This window comes from Myotis yumanensis, unplaced genomic scaffold (genome assembly GCF_028538775.1).
Source record: "Myotis yumanensis isolate MYYU_CA2020_CCGP unplaced genomic scaffold, mMyoYum1.0.hap1 SCAF_6, whole genome shotgun sequence".
Lineage (NCBI taxonomy): Eukaryota > Metazoa > Chordata > Mammalia > Chiroptera > Vespertilionidae > Myotis > Myotis yumanensis.
In genome coordinates, this window is record NW_027223757.1 from 77,296,901 (window position 1) to 77,318,146 (window position 21,246).

Below are 21,246 nucleotides of genomic sequence, written 5' to 3' on the forward strand. Positions count from 1 at the left end.
ACCTGCTCTCTGTGTAGTGCTGTAAGTTACATTCCTAGCATGTGTCTGCACCTTGAATGCCATGCAGGTTTTACAAAGCATCGTTTCATCTGAGCTTGAGAAAAAATTCTAAGATGGATAATATTGTGATGCCGGTTTGCATTGGGTTGTCTTACATAAGAAGGAGGAAGAGGAGCAGGAAAAAAGAAAAGAAGAAACCATTCTTACTTAAAATGCTAGAAATTGAGTTTCTATATCATCATATAGTATATAAGCAGAACGTTGTGGAGGAGACCTATGCTACTTAAAATTCTACAGTAGGAAGCCAAATAAATTTAATTCCACAGTGGGAAACTTAAGATACAGTAAAAGATTTAAGTTTAAGATGTTTTCTGTTTCATTTTTTACTCTACCTTCTATGTATAGAATAGTGCTGGCACAGTGCATGTGCAAAATCAATGCTTGATAAAGGAATAAATGAAGGAATTAAGAAACCATGGGAACAGAAAATCAAGACTCTACATTTTTAGATTTTAATATTTAATAATAATGCTAATTTTTTAAAAAAGGCTTTCATATATACACTGCTTAAATTAATTAACTTTTTAAAGCCCTGTGGCATTATTTAAAGACATTTGATTTCAACTAGAAGTCCAAGATAAAAACCACCGAGGTTACAGGGTCAGGTAAATTGTGGTATTGAAAGTGTGACAACTCCTATGGGAGAAATAATAGAGATTATTTTTATTTTAAAAGATTTAATGAAGTTAGAAAAGGACTTAACATTCTGTATTTTTAAAAGAGGAAAACGAGTTGGAAGCTGTAACTCTTATCATTGTCACTAGGTGTCACCAAACACTCATTGATTGTGCAAGAGCTGCTACTTTACGGGAAATGGACTTACTTTCTTCTTTCATGAAAAGAAAAAGAAAAGTTAAAAAAAAACCCTCTTAATGACAGTATCCAAAGATGGAGAGGAACTGATAAAAACCAACTCCACTGGTTATTTACTTGAGATCCAATGTGGTATTTGGGGATTCTATCAACTCCCTGAAACTGGTGAAAACATTTTGAGTATATGATTGTGTATATTTTTTCCTATGAAATAGGTCTATAATGGACATGAAATAGTCAAAGGGAGTGTCTCTCACAAATTATTAGAAGCTACTAATAATTTCTCTACTTGCAGATAAGATTGCTTGTAATCATTTTATATTTGTTATATAAATTTATGTTATATTAAAAAATTTTGTAGAGGACTATTTCACAAGCAGCTATGATGTGCACTGACCACTAGGGGGTAGATGCTCCACCTGGTAGGTTAGCTTGCCGCTGGGGTCCGGACCATCGGGACTGGGTGAGATGGGGCAGGACATGCCCTGGAGCCCTCCTGCAGCCCCTCCTGCAGTCCCTTCCGCAGTCCCTCCCCAGCCACCAGCCCGATGGCCCCCATCTCAGCCAGGTGGAGGGACCCCACCCGTGCACGAATTCATGCACCGGGCCTCTAGATGAGAATAATAACATTGCTATTGTTTTTGCTAGAGCAGTAACAGCAGCATCACCTGGGAATTTGTTAGAAATGCAAACTCATGAAACCTACTGGATTTGAAACATTCCAACAAGTAGATATTTTGGTATTTCACTTCTGAGCTCCCTCTGAATTCTGACATTCTTTCCCAATTTGAAGCTCCAAACTAGGTAACTCCTCTGTGTAAGCAAGTTCTGACCATATTGGGTATCATCATAAGATGCCTACATATAATCTGGTCTCATATTTGTTTTAAAAATTACACTGCTGCTTTGCTGGTTTATAATCTCTCTGTTACTATTATTCCAAGGTGTGTGTTTTTTTTTCTTTCTTTGTAACATAACTGTGCACAGCTGGAATTTCCTCATCTTATATTTATATAATTTCTTTTTTTTCCCTGTGGTTCACTGCCTTACTATTTTCATTTAGTCTTTTTGTTTATTTCTCTTAACTTCTCTAATTTGCTAAGGTCACTTTGAATTCTGACCCTTGCTTTGAGTTCTGTTTCTTAGTTTGACTTTGCATAATGAAGAAAGCAATGTTTCAGATTCTGGGATGCAGATGATGGCTTAGAACCCAAACTTTCCTAATTATTGTTTTGCTTATTCTGATACCACAGCACAAATGAGTTTTCTTTTCATCAGTAGAGCAGGGAGTTTAAAGGTGCCGCTCTAAAAAGGTGTTTTTGTTTTTTTGTTGCTACTTTTGGTATTCTTTCTCTTTGCCTTTCTCCCAAACTAACATAAAAAGAATTTTATTTTGTTCATGTGATGGGCTTCTAAAACATCTTGTCAGGTGAAACTGGTACTTTGTATTTATAAAATCAGCAAGATGTTTGATCTTTGGCTTTTTTGCTCTCGTACCTTGAATTATACTACATGATGTTTTCATGGAAACTTTAACTTTTCCATGAGGCAGGAAAAGCTAAAGTGATTAAGGTTACACCACTGTTTAGTGGCCGAACCTTGAGTAAAATCCATGGATTCTGATCCCAGCCCTGGGTAACTTTTCATTTTCCACCTTGTCAATTTACATCCACCTAATCACCCATAATGAGTTCATTATTTTATAGGTGTTGAACCTGTTTTTATTTGCCCTAGGGCTTACTAACAGGAAGTTCTCATGTTTCCTCTACCCATAGGAGTCTTACTAGTACTTGCTAGCCATTTTAATGGCTATGATTCATTCAGGACACATTCACAGACAATCTGCTATGTGGCGGATGCTTTGGAATATAAGAGCAACAATAATAATATGTGCATGTGATTGCATAAGTGCAAACCCTCTCACATGGACTTATCTCATTTGTCCCTGTTTCATGCAGCAGTGTGATGGAGACATGGCTCAGGTTCAAACCCACAGTTCCTGATAACATTTGTCACGTACCTGCATGGACAGGCTACCCGTAGAGGTAGAAGGCTAGAGAAAAATTTTCTTATTTCTTCTTTATTTCATTCAGGTTTTTAGATAGAGCTGCTCCAAAACCATCTTGTGTAGAGATTAATCTTCCTGTTTAAGGTTATTGCCAGTCTGCCTTGTTGATGCTATAAACATTGTGTCTTATGACCTGGAAAGAAATGGCCTAGGGGTCAAAGGGCTTTGAATAATTGCTTTTCTTCTTTACAAAAGGTTAATAATCATTATTATAGGAAAATCAAGGACTTCTTTTAATCAAGAGATCCCATAAAGAGAATGAAAAGTTTAGCCACAAACCTGGAGAAGGTATCAGTAGCTATATAACCTCCATAAGTTTAGTATTCAGAATATATAAAGAACACAAAATAATAAGAAAAGATAAACATTCCAATAGAGAAAAGGACAAATGACAGAAATAGGAGTTTCATAGAAGAAAAAAACACGTTATTACTAAACTTGTAAAAATTGTTTGATAAAAAAATTGATAAAAATGCAATTTAAGGCTGCAATGAGGTGCCATTATACACTCACTGGGCTGGCCAAAATTAAGAATCTGATAATCCCAAGTGCTGACAATTATGTGGAGTAGCAGGAACTCAAAATTATTGCTGGTAGGAATGTAACATGACACAACCACTTTGAAAACAATGTGGCTCTATCTTGTAAAGTTGAACTTGCACCTACCTTATAAACAAGCAATTTGAAGGCATATGCCCCAGAGAAAACTTTGTACATGTTTGTAGAAGCAAAGACTAGGAAATATCCAAAAGTCTATTAGTAAGAGAAGTGAAAACCATATTATATATTCACACAGTATAGTATTGAACAGCAGTGAAAATGTATGGACAAGATTGATGGGGGAAAAGGAGACATATGTAATACTTATAAAGAATTTTAAAAAAGAAAAAAAAGTATGGACAACATTTACATGTGATAATATAAATTAATCTGGAAGTATAATAGTGAGTGAAAAAATCAGGTCCAAGAATACTATGTCACATATTGTATTTTATAAAATTCAAAAACAGGTATAACCCAGGAATCTTTTGTTCGGGAATATAAAGCCACGTGAGAAAACTGTTTTAAAAACGCAAGTGGTTGTTTCTGAGAATGAAGAGGAAGAGGGTGGACTTGGTGAGGAGCATCCAGATTTGAGAGTATCACAACTCTTTTAGATTTTGTGTTGGCTGGCAGATTCACATGAATTTTTCTTATCTTGTTTCATATTTTATAAAAAGTTTTACTTATATTATTCTGTGTGTATTATGTACACATAATACATTTTTAAAAAAGTAAATGATTATTTTCCTATTCGTTAAAGGACAACACATGAACTTCATTTACGTAACCATGTGAGGCCTCCAGCTCTTTCCGTGGTTATTACCTAACCTAACGGTGACCATTTCCTGCAGTGTCCCTGGCTTCCCTGTGTGACCTGAAGCATGAGCAGGAGAGCTGTGAAGCCGCCAGTCACACCTACGTGCAGTGTGATTTGACTGTCACTGTGGGGGCAGAGAGACTGCCCGAATCATGGCCTTACCTCTACATTTGTGAAGAAAATTCCCAATGCCACTGGACAGAATCAGCCTTTCCATTGTTCTCAGGCCTCTTCCTCAGGTAACCCTGTGCTCTCCCTCCCTGACCTTCCCCACGAATGCATGGCCAATGGACTGATGAGGCATCAGAGACTGCAGGCTGGGTGGAGGTGGCTCTGGGGCCCCAGCACTCTTGTTAGAGGAACTGTTCCATTGTGGATTCCAGTCTGCATATCAAAGCATCTCCTGTCTTTTCAAGTGTTCAGGAGAACATCTGAAAAATCTGCCCAGTAAACAGCCTGCTTTGTTCTTGCTCAGATTTTAATATTTATCTTCCGATCCAAAGCAACATCTGGTGAATGCCAATGGGGAAAGAGATTAGACATTATGAAAAACAGAAGGCTCTTTTCCCCTTTCCTTTTTCTTTTCTTTCCAAACAGATTCACAAGTATGACAAAAAGTCATAGAGAAATCCAGCAGATTGCACAATATTTACTCAAAAGCAGGGAGGATGCACAGGCAGGATGATTGTAGATCTAGGATTTCGAAGCCATAGCTTATCAGGATTTTTTGAACTTAAGAAACAAATAAACAAATACCACAACTTTCCAGGTAAACCCCCTTTCTTAAAGAAATTTAATAAAACAGGTGTGACCATGTTGGTAACTCTGTATGGCCTTAATTTCCACAAGTAGTTTCTTTCCTGTGTGGTGTGACTTTTCATTGCTGAGCATGGCCCTGTACCCTTCCTAACTTCTTATCTGAATGGAGTGGTTACATCTGATAATGTATGAAGGCCTATTTTCCCATTTAAAAAAGAAAACTATACAAGATCAGTTACCCAGCATGAACGAGGTGACTGGTTCTTTTCATGGCCATCCTACCAGTCCATGTCTTGAGACTGTGATTTAGCATGAATTTGCCACCGGAGGTTTGTGTTTAGTCAAGGTTGTGGTTGCTTTTTAGAAGAGCTTGAAGAACTCTGTTTAGGTCACATAGGAAATGGGGTCCTAGAGGTTATACTCAGGGGAGACCGGATTTCAGAACTCACTGCTGCTGGACACCAAGTTGTACATGTCACTGCCTCTGGCTCCATAGAATTGGCGGACTTGATCTAGACCCCCAGAGCTATTCCTTTGGAGTTATTCTGTGTTCTCCCTCCTCACTCGAGGAGGTGGCTGAGGCTACTGAGCTTCAGACCCCATTAAAATTTATGCCCTTATCAATATCATTTTGAAAGTGCTACTCAATGTTCTTGATATCACAGCAGGCAAAAGTGGGTGTGTTTTCTTGAGTAAGAATGAAAATAAGTGTTGTGAGTTAAACAAAGTGTATACTTAGTGTTGAGGGTGAGGGGAACCAGCACTGCTCTTTGCTGCCATGAGAAGGAAAGTTAGAACAATCTACAGAGATCACTTGGACGATATGCACCAATAACCTTAAAATTCTTTGTATTTGGAGACTCAGCAATTTCACTACTAGGATTTTATTTTAAGAAAGCAGTTTGAAGTATGTAATATTTATGAAAACATGTTCTTTGAAGTTTTAAGTATCATAAAAATTTGAAATGAAGTAAGTGTTCAATAATAAAGAATGCATTCAAATGATAATATACTAAGAAACCTTTGAAAATCATGTTGTAGAGTATTTAACCAAAGAGGGACATGCTTACAATATATTGGAAAGTGAAAGGCACAAGTCACAAAATAGTGTATTATCTATTCCTAATGGTGTATATAATGCATATATTTATATATGCATGTGATAGGTTGTCGGGGCTGACCGGCAGACTTTGAATGACCGATAAATGATTACTTTACTTTGACACACGTTTCTGTGAAAGAGAAGCTAAGGGACTAGTTGGCATTAGGAGCCAAAAAAGCCTTGATTACCTGCCTTATTAGCCCTTTATTGTCATAATAGTTTGAACTAAAATTAACTATTAGATACAATTAGCAGGGTAAGTATTCTTGAGAAAGAGTATGTGTCTGTCCTGTCCTTTAAGCAAGGCCATGTCTAAGTAAACACCCAGGGGCTCAGACTTGTTTGGAAAAGTCAAGGTAGGGACTGCCACCTTTGGCAAGTTCCCCGGAGAGGCCTCCACCTTTCGGAGAATCCTTCTTACAGACATTCCAACCAAGTCCCGTGCTTCCCTATAATAGGTGATTAGAAAAAAGCCTGGAAGGATATATTCTACAACATCGAGAGTGCCTATTCTTGGGTGGCTGTAGCGCTGGTCATGTTTATTTTAGTCATTGAGTTTTTATGTATTTTTTTCAGTGAACATGTACTAATTTAAAAACCAGAAAACATACTCTAAATCAGGGGTGGGCAAACTTTTTGACTCGAGGGCCACAATGGGTTCTTAAACTGGACCGGAGGGCCGGAACAAAAGCATGGATGGAGTGTTTGTGTGAACTAATATAAATTCAAAGTAAACATCATTACATAAAAGGGTACGGTCTTTTTTTTTTTTAGTTTTATTCATTTCAAACGGGCCGGATCCAGCCCGCGGGCCGTAGTTTGCCCATGGCTGCTCTAAATTATACAAGGGGCATTAAGAAAGTCATGTGCTAAATAGCTTACCTTGGTTTCTCTTAAGATTATGCCTGTGAAGCCAGAGAACTACTTTCTAGGATCTTAGCAGGGGACCCATTTCCATGAAATGCTTTATCCCCCTGCCAGTCACTACCACTATGGATTTGATGTCAATTGACAAAGGTAGACATGCATATCTGTGGTGAAAATATGCCTAGTTCATCCGTCTGTCCATCTGTCCGTCCATCCATCCAATCACCCACCCACTTACCAAGTTCCCACTATGTTTTAGGTACTGTGTCAGGAGCTGGTCACTCCATGGTGAATAAGGCTTAAAAGTCCCTGCCCTTAAGGGTAGAAGAGAAAGCCAGACAATAAACAATACGATCCCATCTTGTGATAAGGAGTATAAAGTGATGGAAAATGGTGGGGGCTACTTTATACGATGTGCTCAGAGGATGCTTCTCTGAAGAAGTGCCTTAAGTGCTGGACTAAGGAGAAGAAGGTGTCATTATGCAGAGTCAGGCAGTGGGGGTAGCAAATGCAAAGGACCCATCAAGTTTTGTGAACTGTCAGAGGACAAACAGCAGTAGAATGGGGAGGAAGGAAAGTGGCTCTACATGAGCTCAGGGAGATCTGTAAGGCCTTGAACGCCATAAAAGGGACTTAGATTCTATTCTAAGAACAGATTAAGTTAATTAAGTATCTTTCCAAAGTCATGGAGACAAGCCTCGGCAGTGCCCGGACCGGAACCCAAGGCTTCTGACTCACAGTGTGCTTAGCACAAGGCCCTGCTGTTAGCAGTAGCTATGGAAGTCTTGGCTGGACTGCGTGGGTTCAATGAGATTTCAGAGCCATAGGAAGCAATTTCAGGCTAAGTGAGGAAGATAGAATGATGCAAGTGCTTTTTATTGCCTATCTTAAAGAGCGCATACAGGAAGATAACGGGGTTACTTTTGGATCTGATCAGACCAACTGAAAGAGCAATAGGTTAGTGGTCAGAAAACTTAGAACTTTCTGTGCTATCATTTGGACCAAAAATTTTTATCATGTTCCCTCACAGTAAATATTTGTGTATGTGTGCATGCACATCTATATAATCTATATCCATGCATCTCTATCTATACACATGTTTATACTTATATTTAAATCTTGCCAACTGCACTACTTAATTCATAGGATTATTATGACAGAAAACATGGAATAGTAGCTATTAAGATACTTAGAAATTTTGTAGATGTTAGACTATTTTTAATATCCTGGAGTTTCTGCTAATTTTGATGATGGCTTTTTAATGAAAAAAATCTCTAGTGAGATAATTAGGAACAAATACAAAAAGAAATATGAGCTAAAGCTTGTAAAAATAAGTCTAAGCTAACAGAAAAGAGTTTTAACTTTTTTGGAGCAAGAAGAATCTGATTAGGGAAGACAGTGCGTTGCTACAGGCAAATGAAAGGAGGGAGAAGAAACTGACAAAGAGCCTAGAAAGGCAGAGAAAGCTCATTGGGAGGGTGGAAGCCAAAGACCAAAAGTTGTGAAGGAAGTTGGTCACTGCTTTCCTTGAGTTCGTGTTGGTATCCCAGATCATCCCTATACTGAGAACAAAGACCTATGTCATATGACTGGTAATCAGTGTGACCGGAGGGCACACAACAGAAAGAGGTGATGGGCAAATATTCTTTTATTTGATTAAAAAGGGAAAAAGGGGAGTTCTGGATAGTTAGACAACTAAGCTTGATTATCCCTGACGAATTTCTAGAATGAATTATTCATCAGATGGTTTGTGAGCCTTCAGAAAGGGAAGTAGCTATCTGGGAATCAACTCACAAGGAATGTGATGGTGTGGTGGACCAACTTCATTTCCTTCTCAAACTGTTCCAAATACTCTCTCTACCCCCAGTAGCAAAGGAAAGGTTCTAGCCATAAAGCCCAAGGACACAAGCAGCCAGTTGGTTTGAAGTTATATGTTTTATTTGAACAGTCCAAGTGAATTTTGCATTCTATTCCATCCTATTTCCATATTCACCCAAATATTACATTACATTTTAATTTAAAAGTTAAATTACCATTTTTTTCATTCTGATTCTTAGAGTACAACTGACACTCCAGGAGCAAATGCTGTATTTACCCCATGGTTCTGTCTAACCCTGGATGATGACTCAGCTAAATGTATTTGTAGCTACATTATACGCTCCAGATTCAAAACATATTTGAGCAATGGCTTCACATAATGGAGATGACATGTACCAATAATGAATGTAAATTCACACATTTATACTTTAACAAAAATACTACCAGCACAATTACCAGTATAGCGGGAGTGGCCTTATCTGACATTTAATGTGTGCCAGATTCTGTGCAAGTCATATTGTAGGCGTCATTTTTCTCCATTCCCTCAACACTTTTATAAAATAGGCACACAGTAATTAGGATCTCCCTTTTACAAACCAAAGCTTAGAGGGTCGTCTCTTCACAGTGTCCTATAGACTGTAACTATATGCTTGGGGATTCAAATCTAGCTGGTCTGCTCCCAAGCTTAGCCTCTGCATGCAGATGCTCTTCAGAAAATCAGGTGAACAGGTACAGCATGGTACATCCTCAGGCAGTTGCCACTCTGAGACTTTGAGTTTACCACGATCTTAATTTAGGCACGGGGCTACCAAATCAACAGGGAGGGCTCAGATAAAGGGAGCCCACAGCCTCAGTGGTCAGCCCAAACCATGTGCATTCAGTTCTGGGCCCCATGATGTTAACATACTGACAATCTACAGTAGGTTAGAGGAGAGTGGGCATGGAAATCATGACTTGGGGGCGATAGGGAGCTGGGAATGTTTTAGCAGAAAGAAAAGATTAAGTAGACATGGTAGTTATCCTGCTCATTATTTTTAGCAAATTGTGGGAGCAACCGTTTTGACATTGATTTGAAAAAAGATGCTCTAGTCTGACATGATTTAGTTTCTCAAGCAGTGACCTCTTGCCCTTTCTACTGCTCTTCCTGGTCTTCCCATGCGATCTGTCATCTTCATGGCTGACGTTCAATCAGCATCTCAGAACCTTAGAATACTGCTCTAGGAGACAGGACACACAGGTTCTAATCTCAGAGCTGCCATACTTTTATGATTGGCTTTATGCAAATCCCCTGATCATTTTGGGTTATATTTTTTATACTTCTACTTACTTTACTGGCTGAAATGAGATCATACGTGTGAAATTGTTGAAAAGTTTAAAATACCACGCATTAATAATCTTTGAGTTAGTTGTAACAGTGCCTAAAGCCAGGATTATTGTTGAATAAATATCACACCTGTTGGGGACAATGCCCTGCAATACCCATGTGCTCATCTCCCTTAGAGTGCATATTTTTAGACTTTCTCCAATGCTGTTTTTCATTTTAAATGCAGTCTGGTTTCTCTCCTTAAAGCAAGAGGACTTTTAAAGCAAGTGGCTGGTAGTATAACTGGCACATATATCGAATCTCCTTAGTCTGGGCTGTTAAGTAAGTTTAATTAATTTACTAAGTTAATGTTCCACTGCTAGCAACAGAGCCTCATTGCCATCAGCTGGGGAGAGGGAATTGAAAGCCTAAATGAGCTCATTTTTTCACAGTTGGAATTAGGGACCAGTTAGCCAGTTGTGTGGGTTTTCCAATTTCTCCATCTGCCCTGGGGGGATTCAGGCAATTCACTCCCCCAACACTAAGTGTGAGTAAGAACAGGAAGAGGGAAGGGGAAAAGAAAAAAAAAAAACAAAACACACCTCCCTAACATTTGCTTCCATTTTTGGAACTGGAAGCATTGTTTGCACATTGCTTGTTAAGTTGGGCTTAGAGAAGCTTTTGCTAATGTTCCTGATAGGTTTGGAAAAAGAGAAAGGCTGAAAAGATATTTACCACGTGCATTTTCATTGCAGGGTGTGCAGATAAAGGGAAAACAAATAAACAATAAAATAATGGAAACAAAATTACAGAAATTTGCAAAATTTGACAAATGGCGGCCTGTAGTTGCCACAAGCTAATGGCTCGCAATGATTAATAAGAGTAAAAATAATTGCATTTCATTAAGATTGATGACACCCCATTTAACCTCCCCTCTCGTTTCAGCCCTAAAGTGGAAAGAGATGAAGTTCTCATCTATAATAGCTCCTGTAACATTACCATGGAAACTGAGGCAAAGATGGAGTGTGAGACGCCTAATCAGCCAATTACCGCCAAGATTACTGAGATACGGAAAAGCCGGGGCCAGAACACTCAGGTATAATCAAATCTTTTTTACAGACTGATTCAAACAGCTCAAATTTAATTTGTAATATTGTGTACATTAAAAAAACAATTTAGTCCAAATGGCAGCAATATATAATATTAAATGCTCTCAAACTTTGAGGAGCTGCTCTAATGCACAACATCTGAATTCATAGTTAACTATAGTTAATCATATATTTTCTCAAAAATAAATGAATGCTGCCTGGGTTCTCTTAAAACAAATTCTGAACAGATAATCTCAGCATTTTGTCCTGCTTTCTGGGTGCATGCTTAAAAAGGGCTTTCTGTGGCTTATTTCTTCGTGAAATAAATGGCCTACAATTTAACCAAGTGCTTCTGGAAGATTTCCAAATCATTCAGCCATCCCCTCTGTCTGCTGGTCCATCCAGTTCATCTCTGTTCTGTGGAGAATAGAGTGAAACTTCAGCTTCTGAGGAAATTACATGCAAATTAAAACCGAAAAGTTCTGCCAGGTCATTTCATCTGTCTTCTCTACCTCAGTTTATCCTTTTTGAAATCATCTAAACCACCCCCCTCAAGTGGCTCTCCAAGATACCGTCTTAAAAGTCCCCAGTGAGAGAGTCCAGAGTTTCCCCAGGGATTTTCGTGAATTGAAATCAGACGAAGGGCTCTTTGGAAATACATCAGATTATCTTTCACAGCTCCCCAGGCTTCTCACGGCACACCTATAAAATATAATATTTCTTGAGCACCTACTCCCTTAGGTGCCTTCCTCTTTATGAAAGCAATTCCCACATTTTTCTCTTTTTTGTCTCTTTTATTGGGAACAAACATTTATTGAATGCCTATTATGTGCCACACATGATAGCAGATTATCTTGTGAAAGCTGCTTCAGTTCAATCTTCTAAATTCTAAGCTATACTTCTTGAGTTTGTAAGGCATGTTTTTTCTATAGCTTTTGGACTGATGCTGAACATGTATGCAATTACAAGTAATTTTTCTGTCTTTTCTAAACTGTTTCCTGTCTGTCTTCCCTTCCCTCTAGAGTCTCCCTTCCCATTTTATCACCTCCCCGGGCTTCTCATGCCCCTTCCCTTCCCTTCCCTTCCCTTCCCTTCCCTTCCCTTCCCTTCCCTTCCCTTCCCTTTCCTTCCCCCTTCCCTTCCCTGTTGCACAGGGCTGTCACTACTTCCTTGTGTCCCCCAACCCAATACACCTCTTCCTTTTAATTCATTGCCAATTTTAATTCTTCATCTCCAGCATGATAGTGCCCTAATTGCAGTCTCCACTTCACCCTGTGCCCCTTTCATCAGGTAACTGTCAGGGATGGCTGGAAGGTTTGTTGGAGTGAGGGGACTGCTGAATAGGTGCTGTGTTGTGTGTGGAAAGACAGTTGTGGGCTCAAGACAATCTGTGGGACACTGAGCAATCTTTAGACCTTGTGGGGTCTCAGTTTCCACCTGGTTCATGACCTGGGGTTGTTGGGATGCTCACGTGAGCAAACGCCAGTGAAACGGAGGAAGAGGGGGTTGCACAGTGGTGAAGTGTGGGCTTTGGAATGAGACTGCTGGGTTTGAATGTAGGTAAGTTACGGAACCCCTCTGTGCTTCAGTCTTCTCATCTGTAAAGTGGGGTAAGAATAGCACACCCTTAATAGGCTTGGTGTGAGGATTCTAACACAAGAGCCTTTGTCACTGAGAATTACACCAAACACCATTTAAATGTCTGTTAGCTATTATTGACTGTGCTAGTTTGCTAGAAGCAGTTCTAGAAAATGATGCATAATTATTTTTCTGTAGTGTTTGCTGTTTTGACCAGATCACTTCATGTGTTAGATTTTATCTAATTTTTCATTGTCTCAAAGGCTAATTTTGAATTTTTGAGGCCTAAATGCGTCAGTCATCTTTAAATATTTATTCAGTATGCATTTCTTGAGTTCTAACCATGTTCAAGGTCCTCTGCCATACTCTGAAGGAAGCAAAAGTAACGTGGTTACTTTCAACAATAAAGATAATTTAAAACAAAACAAAACAAAACAAATGACATGGAAAGAGACCCCACCTTCAGGGGATAGTAGGGAAGAGAGGCCATGTATGCAAGTAGGTAACCTTCAGAGGACACATAGTGTCGATTCATCACAGCTGGATGAAATGTTGGATGCCATCTGGACCAGTCCATTCATTGGTGAGAAGAGTTAACTGAGCTTCATAAAGAAAGATGACCTGAAAAAGGTCACAGCTAATAGTTTTGCATCATAACACATGTGGTCTTAAGCATTGTGGGGGAAGTAAGCCATTTACTCTTTAGAAGCTAGGAGGGGAGGCATGTCTGACAAAACCTTCTAGGCTAGTGCCAGTGTCTAGGAGTCCGGTCCTGGGATGTCTTGTGACCCTATAGATCAGTGATGGCGAACCTTTTGAGCTTGGCGTGTCAGCATTTTGAAAAACCCTAACTTAACTCTGGTGCCGTGTCACATATAGAAATTTTTTGATATTTGCAACCATAGTAAAACAAAGATTTATATGTTTGATATTTATTTTATATATTTAAATGCCATTTAACAAAGAAAAATCAACCAAAAAAATGAGTTCATGTGTCACCTCTGACACGCGTGTCATAGGTTTGCCATCACTGCTATAGATCTCAGGGTGTCTGCTTTTCCTGTTTCGGCCTGCGGACATGTCACCTGTGTTAGGATGCATAGTTCCTAATCTGGGCCTGGGCCTGGGGAAAACCAGCATTGAAAGCTGCCTAATCGAAACTAGAAGTGAGGTCTCTAGTTCCAAGTATGTGAGAACCTTGAAACAGCAGTTTCACAGAATGTTAGTAAGTATTCTGTGATAAAAGGGTTCCAAAGTCAAGTACATCTATGAAAGCTGGGTTAAACAGAGTTATATATAAGTTCACCAAAGGGCTTGTGAGAACATTCAATAGGTGACTGCATAATGTGAATTTCAGAGGTGGGAAAGGTCATCTTCAGAGAGGGCAGTCAATGGAATTCTACCGAAGCAGGTGGTTGTATCATGCTACAAAGAATGAGTAGGGTACAGACATTTCAGGGCTGTAGAGGAAAGAGACTTCTGGTGGAGGAACTGGTAGGCACAAGAAATCGACACAAGAGTCCATAGGGCGAGTGCAAAGAACATGGTGTGTGTGAAGGGTCATGTGAGTTGCAGGCTTGGGAAGGTAGGCTGGGATTGGATTGCAATTGCAGGTTAAGTGTTTAGTTCTTTAATTCATTGGGTGACAAGTCATCCTTGAGGAGTCACTGCATGATCGAAGTGCCTTGAGACACATTGATCTGGTGCCTGGGTGGAGATGCCTTGGGAAACCCAAGAAAGGCAGGAGCATCTCAACCAGGCAAGATATAATTGAACTAGGGAGGTGGCAGAGGGAATGGAGAGGAGGGGACAATAGTAGACACTTGACAACTTGTGTTCGACAAAGTGTTCAAAGATATGGGAAATTAGATGTGGTAGGTAAGAAAATTATATGCTGACTTTTCAAATTTGCGAAAAAAAAAAAAATCTTCATGCTCATGACTCCCAAATTATAATTTCCAGCCCAGACTTCTCCTGAACTTTAGATTCCTGAACCTCGTAGCCTGCTGATATCTTCACTTTGATGTCTAAATTACATCTTTGATCTATCAGGTTCTAAATTGAACTCCTGATTTCCACTGCTTCTCCTCCCACCCCCACCACAGTTCAACAGAGTTGAAGGCAACTTTTGCCCACCCCGTGCATCCTCATGACTATTTTGCAATTGCCATTTGTACTTTTTAACCCCTCCCCCCTTTTCACCCAGTCCCTTAGCCCCCTTCTATCTGGCAACCATCAATTTATCCTCTGTATGAGTTCCCAACAATGTGAAGGTGTCAGTTTTTCCAGTTATGACTGCAAATCTACATTAATATTGAGAGTCAATGCAGTTAAAGACAAACAAACCACCCAACAGGCATTTTTATTTGTTTGCTTGTTTTTGGTAAAAAATTCCAGGCTGATTAAAAAAAAACATGGAATTGCCTCAAATAGCCAAAATTACCGGGTAAAGGAATGAATTTTGAGGACTGATGTCAAAGTTTATTATAAAGCTCTGGAATCAATAGGAGTTCTAGGCAAGATCTTGTTTGAAAGAGGGTTCTACTGCTAACATTTGTTTGAAAACCTGGTGCAGTGTCCTGGAACCCGGGGGAGGAGAGAGATGGAAGGAAGGTGAGGTAAGGCACAGCAAAGGGCTGCGAGCAGGAAGTTCTTACTGATACTTAGGCTGCAGGACAGCATTAGGAGGAGAAAAACCAAATGTTTTGGGCTTAAGGAGTAAGTGAGTGGCAAATAAATGCAGGCATCTGGTATAGATCACGGTAGGAAGAGAAAGAAAGGATGCAGTAAGTATCGTGGTTGGGCAGCCCTCCTGATATTCATGCTCACTGTCATTAGTGCTAGGAATGGTTTCTTAACTTAAAGGTGCTTTGATTAAAGCTGTGGTTTGCAAGCGTGTTACCGGATTTGAGAAGAGGGAGACTCCATAGTTCTCTGACCCCATTCATTTGTCTGTGATTATGAAACTTCTTTTGGACAAGTCTGGTTAAATCGGCACCATTTATTTTAGAAATATTTACATTTTTAAACTCACTTTTTCTCTCCAGTGCTTGAATTACTGTTAAAAAGAGCAAGACCACACTGCTTAATTTAATCCCTGCTTGTTGTTTAAGGAGATTCTCCTAGAAAATTGGTGCAATGCAGCTCTGGAAAGAATTTTACATTGTCTTTATAATGTGTATAGCCAGTTAGAGGCTAATTTGAAACTACTTTCCATTCTCTAATTGATTTTGTTCCTCTGATTACTGAAATCTAAAAAACACTTTTTCACTTTCCTCTCCCTTCCTTTCCTTCCTTTTAGTTTTTCCTTCCTCCTGTTTTCCCCTCACCTCCCTTCTCCTCCCCTCCCCTTCCCTCTCCTTCCCTTCCTTCCTCTCCTCTCCCCTCCTCTCCCCTCCTCTCCCCTCCCTCTTCCCCTTTCTTTTCCCCTTCCCTTCCCCTTCCTTGCTCTGTCCTCCTCTCTTTTTCCCTCCCCTTCCTATCTTCTCTCTCTTCTCCCTCTTCTTCCCTTTAAACCACCTCTTTTGATCAGAGTGGCTCTGCAGGTTGCGTTCCTATGGAGGAGGTGCTGTTCAAAGCAGGGTTGAACTGATAGTTAGGTCAGGGACCTATGATATAGGAACTCAGCTATTGCCCTCTGATCCTGAGGAGACTTACTGAGTCCCTGTGCCTGTATTTTCTGTGTGAATTGAGGCTCCTAATATATACCAGTTACCTACGGTGAGGGCAGGGGGACTTGAGAAGTCAGGTGGTTTCCTATCTTGAAGGGGCTTTACCCCCTTAGGATAGTTAGGCAGGTAGTAGACACAAATAGGATTCATGGTGAACAGGAGTTCTGGGCCTGGCTTCTAGTTCTAGCAATGACCCTGTGTGACTACGAGTGTGTGGTAAGTCACTTAACCTTTCAATTGCTTAAGGTTAGTACTGCCGCCTCCCAGCTTTGGGAAAAAGGAAGACAATACATAAAGAAGTGGATAGCCCGGCTGACATGGCTCAGTAATTGAGCATCAACCTATGAACCAGGAGGTCAGGGTTCGATTCCCAGTCAGGGAATTCTTATCACTCCTGATTATTATAAAATCACCGAGTAATTATTACATTACCATACATGAGTTTGAGTCATCTCAGGTAAACTGCTTTTAATTTTTAACTTAAAAATAATAGTTTTTGTCCATAGTGGAAAACAGCGAGCTGTATTAGCCCTGGGACAGCAACTCTATTAGTGACAGGCAGAGGGCAGGAGCTGTATTAGCCCTGGGACAGCAACTCTATTAGTGACAGGCAGAGGGCAGTCCCATTGGGACATGACAGGATTATTTCCTTCCGAAGTACAGTTTTGTAAATTGAAGCCGTCCTGGTCTAAAGAAATATTGTGTGGATTTTTTTTTTTCAGTGAAAGCTAATAGTATGCAGAAATACGTGGGTCTGATTGTGGGGATATAATGATCAGATTTCTTCTGATCCTTTCCACATATGAGAGTCTAGCTAGCCTGCAGATAGGCATGAGTGCAGTGAGATTACTTTGGTAGTAGATCCATATTAGGGTTCTTTTGATTCTGTAGAGATGAGGCTTGGTGAGTGAAGAATCAGGAATGTTCAAGTTAGTTTGTTGACTCTGGGGTGACTTGGACAACTAAGTTTTATAATCCATGCCTCAGTTTCTCCATCGGTGACATAGAAGGATTTTATGAAAATCTTTAGCAATGGAATGTGGAAACTGTGATATGTGAATATGTGTGTTTTCAGTATATTTAATTCTCTAAGTGAGAGAAAAACTTGCTTTTCAGAGGTCCATTCATTCATTTCCTGGAGACCGTATAGTAAATCACCTCCAGGATACCTGGCGGAGAATTAAGAACACCTAACTGTGGGTAGGCTCCCTTCCTAGGCATGAAGGGTCTCAGATATATGTTAAATGGGTTCAGAAATTAGATGTAGTTCTACGTGTGTGTGTGTGTGTGTGTGTGTGTGTGTGTGTGGTGGTAATGGTGCTGTTGTATTTGTGTTGGGAGAAAGAGCAGTATGAGTTTTCTAAGTGGATATGTGGTTTTCTACTAGATCTGTTAAACATTTTTTGAGTCTAATACATATAGCATTTCTATTTCAAACAATAACCATCTCCGTCTTGAAATACAATAGCAATTCAGTTAATTTGGAAAACTTGGGACTTTTCCTAGCAATGTCCTCTTTTAAATCTTGTTGGCTCAGCCACCCATCTTCCTCTCCAAGGTACTTGCTGTTAGTACCACTAGGCACAAGTCTGCTCTCTCTTCAAAGAGCCACAGTACTGCCCATAAACTGTCCATTTTGTGAGAGAAGCCTGGGGAGCCTGATTAGATAGCTGCAGTAGCGGCTAGAGCCCCGAGGGTGAAGAAATTTGGGTAAAAGTGAATAAGAAGGAACATCTCATTTTGAATGAAAGAGGATGTAGTTGTTCCAACATTGATCGAATTAGGGAAATTGACTTCATCAAATTGAACATTCAGCTCAACAAGAAAGAGCTTCCTTCTCTCGGGGTTGTTTTAGAGGAAGAAGAGAAAGGGGAACGAGGAGAAAAGCAGAAGCACTGGGTAGAATTAAGAGAGTGTTGAACTGGTTTTTGATAAAAATTGTTAGAGATGGAGATTTTCTCTATGGTATTATCATTTGTATGGGTGGATTGGGGTTAGCTTAGTATTGAGTCTGTGAAATGGTTGTCTATGGCATAGGCTTTTCTGCATAATATTTGGAATTCTTCTTTTCTTACTGGTTCATTTCAGCTTTGAGGAGACTGAACTAATAACACTGGTCAGAGCATGGGGGATGCATATGCCCTACTCTGCTTGATGGTACATTTCATTACAGTCTTTCTGCTGTCTTCCTGGACTGCTTTGACAATTGCTAGGATGGTTAGACAGGATCTCTTCTGGCCCCTACTTGTCCTTGGCTAAAATAAGCTGGTGGTAGGCTACTGGCAGAATGTTAATGGAGGAATGTATTGTCTCAACAATAGTTCAAGGCATCTCTTTGGCTGCCGTTTTCTCTGGAACCAACATAAATGCAAGTCAAGGGAAGAATGTGTGGATGAAGGAAACTTCTCCATAAAATATATACCAAGAGACCATCTCTGCTCCCCCAAGTGGAGAAAATGTTTTTTTTTCTCTTTTAAAAAAAAATGTTTTTTTTATTTATTTTAATGAATGAGGAAGGGAGAGAGAGAAACATTGATTGCTGCCTTCTGCACTCTACCCACTGGAGATCAAGCCCACAACCCAGGCATGTAACCTGACCAGGAATTGAACTGGCAACCTCTTGGTGCATGGGTTAATGCTCAACCACTGAACCACACGGGCCAGACAGGAAATGTGTTCTTGCTAAAAGAGAAAGGAAATGTATTAAAGCAAACAAGCAAAAAACAATAACAGGAAAAGCATGTCTTGATTCTGTTGTTTTGTCAAAGGAATCTCTGGTCTTTCTAAGACCAGATAATTACTGTGCTAGTTTCTTCAGGTTCTCTTCTTGATGGGAGATGCAGCTATAATACAGAAGGAATCATTGTGAAGAATTTTCTTACTTCCAAATAAGGGCTAGTGATCTCCTAAGATTAATGGATTTTCCAGAACTAAGAGAATGTATAACAGTTCTGCCCTTAGCCCCCTCTGCGGTGTCCATCTCGAATATCCAGTTTCCTTCTATTTTGAGCACAAGGAAGCTTTGCACTTCCCCACCCTTTTGAAGTTTTATGGGCCATATGACTTGCCGAGAATGTGGGTAGAAGCCTTAATGTCGAGGGCTTGACTCTCATGCCCTCTCTTTTCCTTTGCCATGATTACTAAATGGCCCAGAGCATGGGATCAACTTATAGAGAACAGTTGTTGTACCCTGGAGAATTGCCAACATTTGTAGTGGACTTGGTGTGATCAAGAAATATTGTGTTGTGCCCATGAGGAATTCGAGCAAAATATAATTGCATATAATCTGTGACTAGTTAGTGATAATCTAGATAGTGACTAATGACAGCATCTTTAAAGTCTAGTCTTGTGGCTAATCCACTGCATTCTTCATGGTATCTTTAGTTTTTTGTCTATGAGTCCACATGGAATCATGACCTGGTTTATGTTCATGGTGGCTGGGGTGAAAAGACTATGAGATGGGATCATTAGGCAGAAATTATGGACAGATAGAATTTAGTGGGGATAAAATCAGCCTCAGCTAAAACTCTGGGTTCTACTTACCTCCACTCTCATTGGTGCTGTGCTCCCATTCTCACCCACAATTGCTATGCCCTATAGATCCTCTTAAATTTTCTAGTGTTGAGAAATTAATCACCTTCTTTTATAGTGTTATTGCATACTGTGGGAGTTTCTTGGGAGACATGGCTATTTCTGGCATTTCTGCCTGTGCTACCTCTTTATTTTCTCTCAAGAATCACCATGGAACATATGCACAAAGAAAATTTGTTTCAAATGGATCATATGTTTATACTTATAGTCTCTCTCTATATCTATACCTCTGTATAGTCTATTTATAGATATTTTTTCATGCACTCATGATCTCATGTTTTGGTCCTTAAATTTTGCCTTTTAAAATGTTTGTTATGAAGATCCTTCAGTCACTAGGGAAGAAACACAATTCAAATGGAATTAAATAATAGAGACTCACAGAATGAGAAAGCTTGAGTCATAGACATGGTTTGATCCAGCAGCTCAGTGCTCACTAATGAATGAGGTAGCTCTTTCCACATCTTTTCTCTCCCTTCCATAGGGTCAGATTCAACTTATGGCTGCTTTCTCCATGGATACAAGATGGTTGCCAGCAGTGCCTAGGCAACTTGTTCCCCTATTTACATTGCATGAGAATGAAAGATCTCTTATGGGCATGGTCTCAAAAATAGGAAGTTTCTTTTCCAGAAGCCCCCAAAACATGTCTCCTCATGCCTCATTGGTCCAAACTGAGTTCCTTGATTACATTTCCCTATACACAGCGTGATAAGCTTTGCTGGTTGTTTTTGACCAATTAGTGTCCACCGTGAACCTTAGAATAGAATTAATCATACCCACAGTACCTGGCTAAGAATATGAGAGTTGTAATGCTTGGATGGAAAATCTTGGGGCTGTTGAAGGAAAGCTGGAGAAATGGACATTGGGGGGTCAGCCAACACTTGACCACAATGGCATGGTCTCACTTCCTTCTTTATGGCTATAAACTAAGGCTCTTCTTCTGTTCCTCCTCACTAGTCCTTTTTGAGAAATTAAGACAGGAGAGTCATTGCTGATGCATGAAATTTGACAGTGGTAAAAGTGAGGCACCTTTTCTTTATAAGGAGGTTGGCTAAGTGAGAAGGAAATAAAGGATTTGGTAAAGTTCCTTAGAATTCAATAGAGTGTTTGCTTTTAAAAAACAAACAAATAAACAAGCAGACGAGAAAACATAATGACTACATAAAACACA

The 21,246-nt window shown here is 39.7% G+C and overlaps 1 protein-coding gene across 1 annotated transcript in view; it reads left to right on the forward strand.

The window, feature by feature from the left end:
* Positions 1 to 21,246, forward strand: part of PKHD1 (PKHD1 ciliary IPT domain containing fibrocystin/polyductin) — a 414,612-nt gene that overhangs the window by 75,975 nt on the left and 317,391 nt on the right. Inside the window, exons 34-35 of the mRNA XM_070418435.1 lie at positions 4,336 to 4,540; positions 11,096 to 11,246. Coding sequence (XP_070274536.1) covers positions 4,336 to 4,540; positions 11,096 to 11,246 — 356 coding nt within the window. The remainder of the gene's footprint in view (positions 1 to 4,335; positions 4,541 to 11,095; positions 11,247 to 21,246) is intronic.